The sequence below is a fragment of the Vipera ursinii genome (assembly GCF_947247035.1).
Source record: "Vipera ursinii genome assembly, chromosome: 1".
NCBI lineage: Eukaryota > Metazoa > Chordata > Lepidosauria > Squamata > Viperidae > Vipera > Vipera ursinii.
In genome coordinates, this window is record NC_139512.1 from 228,003,469 (window position 1) to 228,017,862 (window position 14,394).

General features: G+C 39.6%; 1 protein-coding gene across 7 annotated transcripts in view; it reads right to left on the bottom strand.

Moving 5' to 3' along the window:
• KLHL31 (kelch like family member 31) overlaps positions 1-13,898 on the bottom strand; it is a 32,913-nt gene extending 19,015 nt beyond the window's left edge. For 5 of the 7 annotated variants that reach the window (XR_014490653.1, XR_014490654.1, XR_014490655.1 and 2 more), the window contains exons 1-3: positions 13,689-13,898; positions 8,969-10,172; positions 626-1,346 (exon numbers count right to left, since the gene is read on the bottom strand). Coding sequence is in view for 4 of the 7 variants with exons in the window: in XM_083348055.1 (XP_083204181.1) it covers positions 626-1,346; positions 8,969-10,140 (1,893 nt within the window). In the remaining 3 variants the exon portion in view is untranslated. Of the gene's footprint in view, positions 1-613; positions 1,347-8,968; positions 10,173-13,688 lie in introns of all 7 variants that reach the window. The other 2 variants (XM_083348057.1, XM_083348056.1) reach the window with 1 other exon arrangement.
• Positions 13,899-14,394: the final 496 nt, after the last annotated feature.

The following is a 14,394-nucleotide window of genomic DNA, read 5'->3' on the forward strand; positions in this document are numbered from 1 at the left end:
CTCTAATTGGCCTCAGTTGTATCTTTGATGCAAATTATATAATTCATGATCCTTGCCCTATGATATTATGATGAGCATGATGTCATTTGCTCCCAACTACAAATGCCCATGGACTTTAGAAATATTAGTCTTCCATTTGTCATTCTGATATATTGCTCCATCTTTTACCTTTACCCCTATGGAGGGAAACTTAGCTGAACTGTGCCTTCTGATCAGCCATGCTTTGAGCCATCTGCTTGGAAACACTTAAGGTTTTTCTAAATTGATTGCAGAATCTGAACAAGAGGTCCCACAGAAAGTAAGGTACTTTGTTATGATCAACGGATCAGAGGCCTTTGTCTTATGGTGCACATTTGTAGTGCATAAAATGTATTAGGTTTAAATTTCTTTGGTCATACCATGTGTTTTCAATCCCATGAAATTTGGACACTTTTTATTTTATAAAACTGAAATACATGCCAATAGCTTTTAATGCTTCTCTCCTCAATCCCTCTTGATAGGGACGCTTCTTAAAAGGGATTACAACCCAGTAGAGAGAAAGAAACATTTTAAAAATTTAGTATAGCTTTTTTAAATCTATAGGGGGGAGTGGTTAATTTTAAAAAAAAAGTACTTAAATACTAACTGGTACTGAAGATACAGAGCTAGATCTCGATTCCCTGTTCTTAGTGTTGGGCATGGCAATGGTGCAGCATGACACTCCTACGGTCGCTTCAGGTAGCTCATCTTCATCAGTCCATTCATTGAGGTCAGGGTTGTAACACTGAATACATTTCTTGTATTTCTTTTCTATTTCATTCCAGCCTCCCACTAAGTAAATCCTTCCATTAAGAGTAGAAGCACCAGCAGTGCTCACACCAGTGGGAAGAGGAGCAACATAATTCCACTGGCCAGAGTATGGACTATAGCACTCGACAGGAAGCACATCAACTCTTTCCCCTCGCCCTCCCAGTTGGGACCCTCCCATGACGTAGACCTTTTCCCTTAGGGCAATGGCACAGTGCCATCCTCTCGGGGTGCTAAGGCTGGCCTTGTCTTGCCAGCTGTCACTAGTGGGGTCATACATGCAAACCGAGTGGGAGTAAGCATTATTGATATAGCCTCCTGTGACCAAGATCCTACCATCTACTACTGCACTAGCATGGCAGCACCTGGGCATCTCCAGTGGAGACTTCAGCTGCCACTGGTTAATTGCAGGGACATAACATTCAACCGAAGAGAGACACCCTTCAGAATTGCGACCCCCGACTGCAAAAAGGAGACCGTTGAACACATTCAGACTAAAATGAGTGCGCCTTTGGATCATATTGGCCAGATGTATCCAAGTGTTGAAGCGAGGATCATATCTGGAAAAAAATAAGGAAGTATTAATGTCACAGGAATGCCAGCTACATTGACAGGTTTTATATTGTTGAAGCGTTATTTGCTAGCTTTATCCTTTAGTAGCAAGGGTGCTCATAGTAATCTATTTTAAAGAATAAACTAGATATAATTCCACAATCGCATCTTAATTTTTCTAAAGCTAAAAACATTACTATCCCCACTCCAAAATCAAATCAGAAAGGCATTAGGAATCATACAGCAAGTTCTCTCATTCTCTCTCTCTCCAGAACAGGACAAGTCACTGAGGCCAGCAGGTCACCTTGGCCAGGGTGCTGTGAATTGGTCGCCTGGGTGGTCACCAATGCCAGCTCACCCTGGCCAACTGGAGCCTGGACAAGTCACCCTGACATGGGGACAACTCGCTGCCATGGGACAATTTGAGGACAAAGTGGAGAAAGGAAGAGGCACTTCCCCTTCACTAGAAGAAGCATCAGCTCCAGCCAATGGGACTTGGGGATGGGGACAACTTATGGGGAGGGGAATTGCCAGTGTGAGACAATTTGAGGATGAAGTGGAGAGGGAAAGAGGCACTTAACCCCCACCAGAATTAGCATCAACCCCACAGGGAGTGGAATTCTTTGTAGAGTCCCTTCCCCACAAGTGGTCCCCGTCCCCACATCCCATTAGCCAAGGCTTAAGTGCCTTTTCCCCTCCCTGCTTCATCTTCAAATTGTCCCACAGTGGCAAGTTGTCCCCGTGTCCAGTTGCCGTGGTGACTTGTCCTACATCCAGTTGGCTGGGATGAGCCAGAAGCAATGACCTGGCCAGGATGAGCTGGTGGCAGCAACCTGGTCAAGGCAAGTCAGTGATGGAGACCTGGCCATGGCGAGTTTTCCTAGACTCCCCCTCCCTCTCTTTCTCTCCTGTTTTCTCAATTGAAATCATTTCTAAAGAATCTCATGCTTCATTTTGAAAGTTTCTTCTCTGAGGGACAAGAAGAGCTGAGAATGAGGAGAAGAGGTTTAAATCTTTCCCAGGTTGAGAGTATATTTTCCTTGTTTTTCAGCTGCTTGTTTTCAGGTGTTGCTTCTGATTTATTACACTTCAGGTTTTTTTTTCCTTTTACTATCAAAAATCTTTTAAGGAGAAAAACATGAAATTCCACAATAACTTTGCAGAGTTGGCTAATGCACTTAGACCACAAATATACCGGCACTAAAGATAAGTAGGAAAGAGTACCTGAATGAATGCTCCTCCCCCAAAAGAAAATACATTTGATTGTTCCAACAGATTCATTACACAAATAGAAAGGTATCAGACAATGATTTGACACTGGTCTCACTAAATTATGAAGGGGTAAGAGTTATCACATTATATATGAACATGTGAGATAGTTACCTTTCCCTTGACTGAAGATTTCTATTTATAATACCACACAACTGCATTAATTATATAACCATTCTAGACTAGTAATGAATTCGGTACTTAGTCATATTCATTAAAAGAGATATACAAATAACAAACCAGAGAGTGATTTTGATAACCTTATTTTTGATTTATAAAATAGGTTTCCTGAAATTTTCAAGGATTTTCTGGGAAGAGAGAAGGAGAAAAAGAAAAGAAGCCAAGTTCTGGGATTCAACTTAAAGGTCAAGATTGTTAAAACTAAAGAGAAGGAATATGAAGTTTATTTATTTGATCATGATTAAAACGTGTGCTTTATTGTTTCTGGTAACACTTAATCGACTGTTGTTGACTAGGACTAAATGAGACTTTAAAGATTTGTTTATAGAAAAGAGAAGAGATATAGGAAGAAGAGAGCTTTACTTCTATTTTCAGAGTAAGTGATAAGATACTGTGTTAAAAGTAAAGGGAAGGACTACGAAATTGGTTATACAAACACACACACACAGACATTATATATATAAATTTCTGAGAACCCTTAATGGACTTTTGCTGACTAGGATTGAATGATGAGGCTTAATGGGAAGATAGTACTATATTTTCAGAGAAGGTAATACATTACTAACATTGTTTGCACTTGTTGGATGAAGGGGGAAGTTATTTCTTTATATATTTCTTTTCTTTTGCTTTACAGTACTTTTTCTTTTTCATTCTTTTATAGTTTTATTTGTATTAGCTTTTTATCTTTCTAACTTTAATTTTAATAAAAATATTATTATAAAAAATGTGGCCAGGAAAACTCCCCAGACTTGTTTCTGTAGTCACCAAGGGTCAGGATTGATTTGAAGGACCATAACTGATGATACCCAGCTTTTCATCTCCACCCCGAATCAACCCAGTGATGCCCTCGACATGATGTCCCATTGCCTGGAAGCGGTATGGATTTGGATGGGGAAGAACGGGCTCCGGCTCAACCCAGCCAAGACCGAGTGGCTTTACGTACCGGCATCTCGTTTAGTCCAAGAGGTTCCATCTTTGGTTATGGGAGGAGAGGTGTTACCTCCCGTTGATAGGGCATGCAATTTAGGCGTCTTCCTGGATTCACGACTCAGTTTTGAAGATCATATTGGAGTCATGGCCAGGGGGGCATTTGCCCAGGTTCGCCTGGTTCACCAGTTGCACCCCTATCTGGACTGAGATGCCCTACGTACAGTCACTCACACACTCGTTACCTCCTGTATAGATTATTGCAATGCTCTCTACATGGGGCTGCCCTTGAAGATCACCCGGAGGCTCCAGTTGGTGCAGAATGCGGCCGCGCTGGTAGTGATGGGAGCATCCCGATACTCCCATATTACACCCCTCCTGCGTGAGCTGCATAGGTTACCGGTTGTCCTCCGGGTGAGATTTATGGTGCTGGTACTTACCTTTAAAGCCCTACATGGTTTAGGCCCGGGATATTTGCAGGACCGTCTGCTGCCGGGAACGATCTCCCATCGCCCAGTACGCTCACACAGAGAGGGCCTCCTCAGCTAGACAATGTCAGCTGGTGACCCCCAGGGGAAGGGCCTTCTCTGTGGGAGCGCCAGCCCTATGGAACCAACTTCCCCTTGAGCTCTGGATGGCCCCGGATCTCTGGTCCTTTCGCCGTGGCCTTAAAACACTTCTTTTCCATCAGGCTGACCTGGACTGACGACAGGGATTTTAAAATGTTTTTTAATTTTTAACTTCAATTTTAATTTATTCTATTGGGGCTGTTAATTTAATTCTTTTTAACTTTTGTATCATTGTATTTTATTGTTGTTAGCCGCCCTGAGTCCTTCGGGAGATAGGGCGGTATATAAGTCCCAATAATAAATAAAATAAATAAATAAACAACAATGACAGATGTTTTTGAAAGTAACAATTGAATCAGTTACAGGTCTGTCCTAATAGACCAGCCTGGATAAGAGAAAACTATTCCAGAAATGTATCATGCTTGTTTTTCTAAGTCTGCATTCTTTGTTCAGAACAGGGGAAAAAAACTTCTAAAATGCTTACGAATAATTACTAAACCATTACCATTTGTTATGCAAACTTAGAAAAGGAGAACTTTTGCACTAGCTTTTCTACAGAATGCCTTCTAGAAAATTAGATGGGAATTTTCAAAAGATGTGAAGCTAATAAATGGAAAGTTTCAATAATATCAGTCAGCTGCAGCATATTGAAGGAAGGAGGTCCTAAAGTATAACCAATTTCAAATCAGTTCTTAGCATTACATCTCAAAATTCAAAGCAAAATTTGGGGACGCTTTCTACCATTCTATGGAGTGAGGCATCCTGGTTCTTATAGATTTTTAGTGTGCTGCACAGATGTGTTTTTAGAAAGTTCCTTATGCCTGAACAATCTACTCTCTAGTCAGGATGACGTACATAGACTGGCAGTTCCTCAGGACATGTCAGAGACCAGAGCTTGAATGTTCTGCATGTAAGGCCAAACTTCTATTCCTGGAATATAATTCTTCCCCAAATTTAAATGTGATTTCAGGCTGTGTATAATTAGGACGTGGTGAAGAGAAAAACTAACCATATATGATTTGGCATACATGGTGGATAGTACATATCTTCCTTGCTGAAAGACATATGTGGGGAAATGGAACATATTCATCTTTCCATTCCATAAGTATTAAGCAGCATTATATATTTCTAGTACTGAAACTAAGTCATCTTGGCTGACTCTAGAAATTATTCTGAGTAATTTGGAAAAAGAATGGAACATTACAATAACTACTGTGTTGTAGTAAGTTAATACAGTGGACTAAAATGCTGATGCTCTCATGAAGCTCACAAGATACTCTGAGCTGATCATTATCACTCAGCATCTCAGGATCAAATGAGGATAAAATCTTGAAAGGGTTAATTGTGTACACCATCCTCAGCTCTTTAGAATAATGTTTAGACAGAAAATGCAGATGTCTGTAGTCAAAAATATATTAATTATATTTACGTCTTCCTTCTAAAATGGAAATGTCCTCCTTGAGTGATCTGGCAAATCCTTTCACAGCAAATATATCCTCTGTTATACTCTCCTCTTAGCCTTTTTCTTCCTTTATCAGGATAGTCATGGAAAAAAGGAAATACTGGCATGCAAGGTGACTGCCAAACAGAAGTCCTAGAAGTTGTCCAATTGTTCTGGATGTTCCAGAAAACAAGGAGGGCTACATAAAGTTCTTTCCTGTTTCAAACAAGTGAAAGACTCACTAAGAATTGCATAACAGGACATAAACCACACACTTTTGCCCTAATAGACCGAAGGATAATGTTGGTAAAATGGGATAATTTGTATCAAGAAAATTATGGAGATGAAAATTACTGTCCTCAAATTGCAATCTGAATCACTCATACTTTGTTTTTAATTAAAAAAGAAACAGATTAAAATAATGGAATCGTGTTGTTGCAGGGAAAGATAGCAATAGCAGACTTATATACTGTTTCATAGTGCTTTACAGCACTCTGAGAAATTTACAGTGTCAGCTTTTTGCCCCCAGCAATCTGGGTCTGCCTTTTACTGAACTTAGAAGGATGTAAGGCTGAGTCAATCTTGAGCCAGTCAGAATCGAACTGCTGGCAGTCAGCAGAGTTAACCTGCAATATTGCATTCTAACCACTGCGCCACTACAGCTCTTATAACATAATGGTAACTATGCCTCTCAATCATCAACTGTACTTGAGGAGGGGAGGAAATGAGCGGATCTGAATATGTATTTTTCTTTTTTTAGTATACGTGGAACAAAACATAATTTGATTTAATGTAAACTGAACTAACATTAATTACATAAACTGCTTAATATGATTGCTCTCCAAATATTTATTAATTTATTAATTCCCTACAGTCACATTCTGTCATTGACCCCTGATTCTCAGAGGAACTCCAGGAGATGAAGCACCAGAAGAGATGCTAGAATATCACTGGAGAAAGACAAACTAATCTGACTCAAGATAGGTAATAGCCTTTATTACCCTACAGTGATAAGAGTGAGAAAAAAATACTGATTCTTCTGCTCTTATTGCATCTGCAGAGGATTATTTGAGGCATGTATTGGACAAAGATACTTGGATTTGCTTTGAATTGGACTCTAGTTATGTAAGTCTGGTACTGTTGATTGAGATACACTCTGGCAAAAGACAGGGAAGAGTCTCTCACATTACTAATATTTTCTAATCTGGGAAAAGTTTGAGCTTGCTAGCCCCAAGAAAATGGCCAGGATCCTCAGAGCTGTAACCAAATTCACCTATATATTAGATCCATGTCAATCTTGATTGGTCAAGGCTTCCTAGGAGGTTACATATGGTATGTATGGATCCAAGTGATGATGAATTCATCCTTTGGGGGTGGGTGATTCTGCTTGCAATTATGGAGGCAAAGGTTTATCCACTTCTCAAGAAGCTATTACTGGCCCAATGGTGTTGGGCAATTTCTGACCCATCTCTCAACTTCCCTTGATAAGAACATTATTGAGCTGGAGTTTCTGAGGGCTCTGGAAGCCACAAATTATCTAAATCTATTAGATTTCAGGCCTGGATAGAATGCCAAAACAGCACTGTTTTTGTTTGTTGATAACTTATTTTAGGGCCAGGATGGAGCATCATGGCGCTGCTCCAACTCTCAGTGGCCTTTGGTAATATTGATCATGATATTCTTCACGATTAGCTCGGCAGGTTGAAAGAGGCACAGGTTACAGTGGTTTTCCTTCTTGTAGGATTGGTTTCGCATTAATTGAGATAGGGGATGGGAATGTCACAGCTTACGGTAGTCCTTTGCTTTGTAAGAAGCCTCAGGGCTTGATTTTCTTCCTAACCCTGTTTTAATATCTGTCATCATGGGATTAAGTGTCATCAGTACATTGATGAAGCCCAGTGATACAGCTCAATCCTTGTCACCCAAGTGATATTGTTGAAGTTCTCTCAGTGTCTGGAAGTTTTTAAGGGTCTGGATGGGGGAGAAGAGGCTCAGAAAACCATAGTAAAACTGAGTGACTGGGATCATCTGAGTCCAGAAAGTTTCTATTTTCATTTCTAGAGATGGTCCCAGTATGCTTAATAGAACCAGTGTACAATTTGCACAAAATCCATCCTGTGCACAAAATCTGGACTGGGAGTTCTCCTCATGCTCACCTCTACCTTTGTGTGGCTACGTGGACTGCTACTTCACTAGTTGCACTGATTATCAGTAAGCTTCTGGATGCAAATCAAATTGCTGGCATAGGGTTTAGTTATTTGCAAGACTGCCTTTCTCTAATTATTTCTGCCTGTTCAATAAGATCTGACCTGGTGGGCATCTTCGGGGTCTTGACATATAAGCCGTGCTAACGGGTGAGACACAGGAGATGTGTCTTCTCTATTACTGCACCTGTCTTATGTAACAACATCCCCCTGCATGCCCACCACCCCAAATCTAAATGGCTCTGACTTTCCTTCTGAAAGGCTCTGCCCCTTAGACCCTGGCTTGGGAGTTTCTATGCCTGTAATTTTTTTTTCAATTTTGAAAATTGCCTCTTGTCAATAATACATAATAATGTAATGTATTTTGGTTATTATGTGATTTTTAATACTGTACACTCTCCCGGGTCATATTGATTGGGCAACTTTATGAATTGAACAAACATATTTATTTATTTATTTATTTATTTATTTATTTATTCATTCATTCATTCATTCATTCATTCATTCATTCATTCATTTATTTAAGGAATTTTCTTCCAAGGCTGAAGTGAGGTGGGAGAAGCTGCATGTGATCTCAGACTGCTTTGCCCCAAGCACAAAGAGGATCTGCAGATTTCTCCATGAAAAACAAGATGCAAAATCATACCCCTTAGCAAAGCACTATTTTAGCACTAATAGCACTATTTTTATATGTGTAACCCCAGAAAAGGAAAGAGAAAGGAAAAAAAAAGGGCTTCTCATCTGACTGCAGGATAACTTCTCTGACCTGGTGGTGTCCAGATGTATTGGATAATAATTCCCCACCCACTTTGCTGACTAGCGCTAATCATAGTTGTAATCCAATCCATTAGGAGGTCGCCAGGTTGTGAAAAGTAATTTTAAAGCAATGAACCAAATTAATTTGCTATTTCTTGGAAATATGTATTTTCTCTTTCTCCCTGCCCTCCCCGCCACATATATATATACATATATTTCTCCTTCTTTTTCTGGAGCTGTCAGCTCCGTGCGATGTCTCTACTGCTATATATATAATCAGTTACCTGCAAAAATTGCTGACTGCATGCTTTGCTTGATTTCTGGCATCGTTCTGGTCTTCGCCACCTGCCACATAGAGAAATCCATCCATCACGGTGACACACTGGTTGAAGCTTTTGGCAGGCATCTCTGTAAGTCTTTTCCACCCATTGTCGGGATCTCTGTATAAAATGTCTCTGCTAAGAGATTTTTCTGTTAAAGCTGGACGTCCCCCGACTGTAACTAGGACTCGTAATCCTCCTCGAATTCTGGTTCTTCTTGACTGTAGAGTATTCTGGTGGTAAGGAAGTAAGTGGTAATTCATGGCATCTACCAGAAGTCTATGGCAATCTGTATCTAGCATCATTCTTGGTACAGTCTGAACATAATTCACCAGGTCCTGGGCAGAGATGGTACCAAACCGAATGTTGCTCAAAAGATCTGCAGCATACTTAGTTCTTTTTTGGTCAAATTCCAGCCATCTCATTGCAATCTGGAATGCAATAAGTTCAGAAGGCAACTGCAAGTCATCATCTGCAAGAAGTTCGTTAATCTGGTCAAAAGTAAGCTTTAAGAAATGATCTGATTCAGAAAACTCAATGAAGTTGTCTCTAATGAATTTCTGTGACGCTTCCTTAGCAGTTTTCAGTCCATATGTTTCTGCGATGTTGGCAATATACATACAATTCTCCACATTGATTTCTTGCATCAGAAAGTCACTGCACATCTTCACAAGAGTATGTATCTGAAGATAAATGGCTGTGGAGATAATACTACCTATAGTATACAGGGATAGTGTAAGTTTTCCAGTATAGGCGTATGCAATCACCGTGGCTAGGCCTAGTGGGGATACATCATTGAGGTCCACTCTTTGAGTTGATGGATCTTTCTTTAGGATGTTATGGAAATAATCACTGCATGATGCCATCACCACCTTGTGGACATCAAAGGACTTGGTTTTGGTACCAATTATTAAATCACAGAGAAAATTTTCCAGCCTCATCCTACACAAACCTTCCAAGAGGTTGGGACTATAGAAAGCGTCAGAAACTTCTGTGGAAACACAACTGAAGCCATTGCCTCCTTCCAGGAGGGTATTCAATCCATTGAGCTTGCTGAGAGGCCCATCCTCCACTATAATGGTTAACTCATTGATATCCGTCTTGTTCTTTTTGACATTCTTCTTCTTGGGCGCCATGACTGCAATATAATATCACAGCCAGGAGCTTGCTAAGAAAAACCCAGAACAAGGAGAAAAACAAATCGAAAATTTGTACACCCATATTTAAACATCTTACTAAAATTGATCCCAAAGCTTTCTTATAATCTGTAAGCGTACCTCAAAGAAATGAAATATAAACCAGCAGAGAATAATTAACACTTTACTAACACATCTGCAGCATTTGGTTGGTATACCTGTGTGGTTAATTATCACTCAGTAAATGATAGTTTGTATCCCTCTTCAGATGGTATGTCTGGATAGGAGGGCATTTTGCACCCCAGTCACTCCAATCTCTCAAGATCTCAATCCTGAATGTTGAAATGGATTTTTATTCAATTTAACTTTAATATAAATATAAATAGATCCTCTAGGCTGTTAATCTAAGTAACTTTACCTATAACTCAGCCTCAAATCCCATAGAGTTAATCTGCTAAAATGAACATGCACAGAATTCCCTCCTTTTGCAACAAAAGTACAAAGGTAGGTAGGTCAGAGGAATGTGAAGCCAGAGACTCTTGATCTTGAACCCTTCACACATGTTTACACACCTGTTGAGATGTAAGGGTTAAAAAGGACTAACAACTCATGTAAAATTTATAACACTTATTCAACTGCACATTTCACTGAATAGATGACTTTTGCAAATTAATATTTTCCAAGTTAGTCTTCACTTCAGAATAATTTGGGTAAGCAGATCAGATCAGACTCACATACACTCAATTTATTTGAAAACAAAACCCACTGAATTAAACTACAACTCCATTCCAAATCACCAAAGCTAGCTTGGTGTAGTTCAACTGCTGGCCTACAAACCAGGAGATTGTGAGTTCTTGTACCTCCTTAGGCATGTGACTTTGGGCCAGTAACACTCTCTCAGCCCAACCTATCTCATACGTTGAATAAAAAATAGGAGGAAGGTTTATTAGGCGTGTTTGTTGCCTTGAGTTGATCAAATTTTTTAAAAAAGAATGAAAACCTAACAACAACAATAGCAATAATATGCATGTTTGTTCATTAAAATGCTATCCTTATCTTTCATGTAAAAAGACAGATGGCTCCTCTCCTTTCTTAATTGAAGCCAGCAGGGATGGAATTATTTTCCTCCAAAACATTGCTATTTGGATAAAGACTTTGCAGCAGGTGAGAAAAAGGTAAACTGATATTCTAGTTGCTTTGGACTTCAACTCCTATCAGTCCTAGAAAGCATAACTAATGGTGAAGAATTCTGGAGGCTATAGTTTGGGAAAGAATATGAATGAGATGTATAAATCCATAAAAGGCACTAGGATCAAGGTTCATCCAGTGATTGTAAAGATGCTGATCTGACCAGCAGGGTTATTCTTAGGTTTGAAGAACTAGATGAAACTGGTTAATTGCCTTTTAAATAAACATTGTATGGGATTCATTAACAGGCCTTGATGACTATGTTTATAGTTAAATGGATCATTCTACTTGAAGTAATAGAGGAATTGGTTCTCCATTTTAGAAGAGCTGCTTGTCCTAGAATAACCTAGTTAATTTTCCATTGTGTTGTGTTCCATTACAAACATCTTCTGAGTAGATGTCATTCTATTATTAAGTCTTGCTCTTGTGCAAATGGAATTTTTATGTTTCTATCCTATGCCCTCATATCTGGTAATGTATTAACATTTTGTTTGGTTGCTACATAAGCATTGTTTTAAGCAGAAAGTTAGAATAGTAATTAATAGATAAAATCTATGCCTGAGATTACATATATTAGAAATGTATATAATATATGTAATCCTGAATTGTCTTCAATACAGGTTCAGGCTTATACGGCTCTAGCTTAAATGACTCCCAGAACTCTGCTTTAATAGGCGAATAATAACTTTTTCAATTTTGCATCATCTGAAGTAAAATGTTTGGGGTATAATATCATGTTCAAAATTATTTCTGTAACTGATAAGCTAAGTTAGGTTTATGGTGTAAAATGCTAGTGTTAAGCTATCAGTTTCCAAAGATGTCTGTTGATTTTATCTAATTTCTTATTTTGATCAGTTTTAATGATTAGCTGCTTTCCCCCCACGGCTTAGGGCTAGTTAATTGCAGAATAACAGAATAATAGAGTTGGAAGGGACCTTGGAGATCTTCTAAACCAACCCCTTGCTGAAGCACGGGACCCTATACCATTTCAGACAATGGGCTATCCAATCTCTTTGTGAAAAGCTCCAGTAATGGAGCACCTATAATTTCTGGAGACAAGCTGTTCCACTGATCAATTGTTCTCACTGTTAGAAAATTTCTCCTTAGTTCTAGGTTGCTTCTCTTTGATAAGTTTCCATCCTTTACTTCTTGTCTTGCCCTCAGGTGGATATTGCAGTGTATGCCTCCCAGCATACACAAAGGACAGCACAGCAGGAGGCTGATGGTGCAGATCAGCAGAGGGGCTGGACAGCTCCGGGCGATGACTGCTCACTCAGGATAAGCCTAATGACTTAAGCTGTTGACAGCCCCAGGCATGGTCAGCCTGGTGGGAAGCCAGTATCTACACCCATTGTCACCTGCACTGGCAGGAAGCCCAGGCTTGAACTGATTGGATGCCATCCACCTGGGCAGGTACAAATAGACGCCAGGCTTCCCTGTTTCCCCAGTTCATTCTGTTCAGAATAAACTCATCTTTACCCCAGCTCTGTGTCCGTCTCTATGTGAAGCACGCGACTTTACAGGTAGAATAATAAACTTTTCATTCTTACCCATTTTATGTTTCATGGTCTTTGAATATTTTGTTAAACTAACTCAAATGCCAACAACAGTGGAACAGCATTATAAAATTAAACTCAGATGTCTTGGTGATGGAAATGTTGGCATGGGAATTTGAGGAACTGATCTAAACGTTTGAAGGATGCTCACCCAGTTTCAGGAAGACTGATTTATACCCACTTCTAATTGCTATTATAAGCAGCATCTTGAAATAGTTTACAATAAAAATAATTAAAATATAAACATATTTTCCAACTGGCCATAAAATATAATGTTTTCACGCGTTTGATGGATGTTAGATTTTTTATTTTAAATGGGCCAATGTTTCCAGCTGAATTTTCTATGCCATAGTGAGAAGCACAAAAAACTTCACTCAAAAAGCAGCCATCATCTCCCCACCAGACAAACCATTATGTAAACCTTAGGAAATCAAATATCCAGACTCTAGAATCTGCTCTTTTTCATTTTGGTGTTTAGTCAGTTAGAGACTGAAACACCTGCCTGCGATGTCCTACAGGAAGTTGCAAAGTTTCTGGAACCAGAACTGGGTTCAAATCTCCACTCAGCTACGAATTGCCCTGAGTGATCTCAGGCCGATCATTCTCGCACTCAGACTAGCCCATTCCAGAGAAAGGGCAACAAATATCTTCTCCTTGAGGAAATCTTGGAGTTCTATAAGGACCAAACAAATGAATTAAATAACTGGTGAAATATAAAAGCTAAAGAACATTGAAATACCTAAGTAAGCACCTACATGTTGCAAGGAGGCATAGTGCCAAAGTGGGTAAAGATAAAGTAGTTACCTCACTTCCTGCAAAGCAATCTCCTAACACAGCATTTCTCTCTTGTCGAGGATTTCACACTTAAGTCTTCAAACATGCCCCACTCGGCATTTTATCTATCCGAGAGTTAAACTCCTTTGGGGGAATGTAGCTGCTCTCATAACGCCTCCCGAAGAACAGCTAGCTATCCATGCATAAGGGACAGAGAGCTATCTGTGTTCAAAGTGTCAAAGTTGCTTACATGCCAGAAGGCTCTGAGATCCCCCTCCCCAAGCATTACCAAAGCAGTGTGTCAGCTGCTCCTCCCCCCCCTTATCACCCCTCCCCAGCCACATTCTTCAGGCTGCATCTGTTGAAACCCGTCAGGGCTATTTCCAAGAATAGCCATGCTCCCTGGCCTTCAAATGACTTGCCATTTTAAGACACGTTCAGTTTAAAATGTCTGTCTTTCTTCAGGGCAGAATTTATTTCTTGCCCAGGTACTTACCCTAGGGATAAGTTTCGTGCTTAATTAAAAAGAAGTTAAAGTTACATTAAATCACTGATAAAATGAAATATTTAACGTACATTGGGTGGTGTACATTTAAATTTCCACTCCTGTTTTGCTTAAGCCGGTATTCCTTTAGATGTTAAAATATCCCCATCTCATTTACTTCAACAACACATCAAAGAGGCTATTGCTCTCACTTCAAGAAAACCAAAGTTAATAATATTTTTAAAAGGTAGC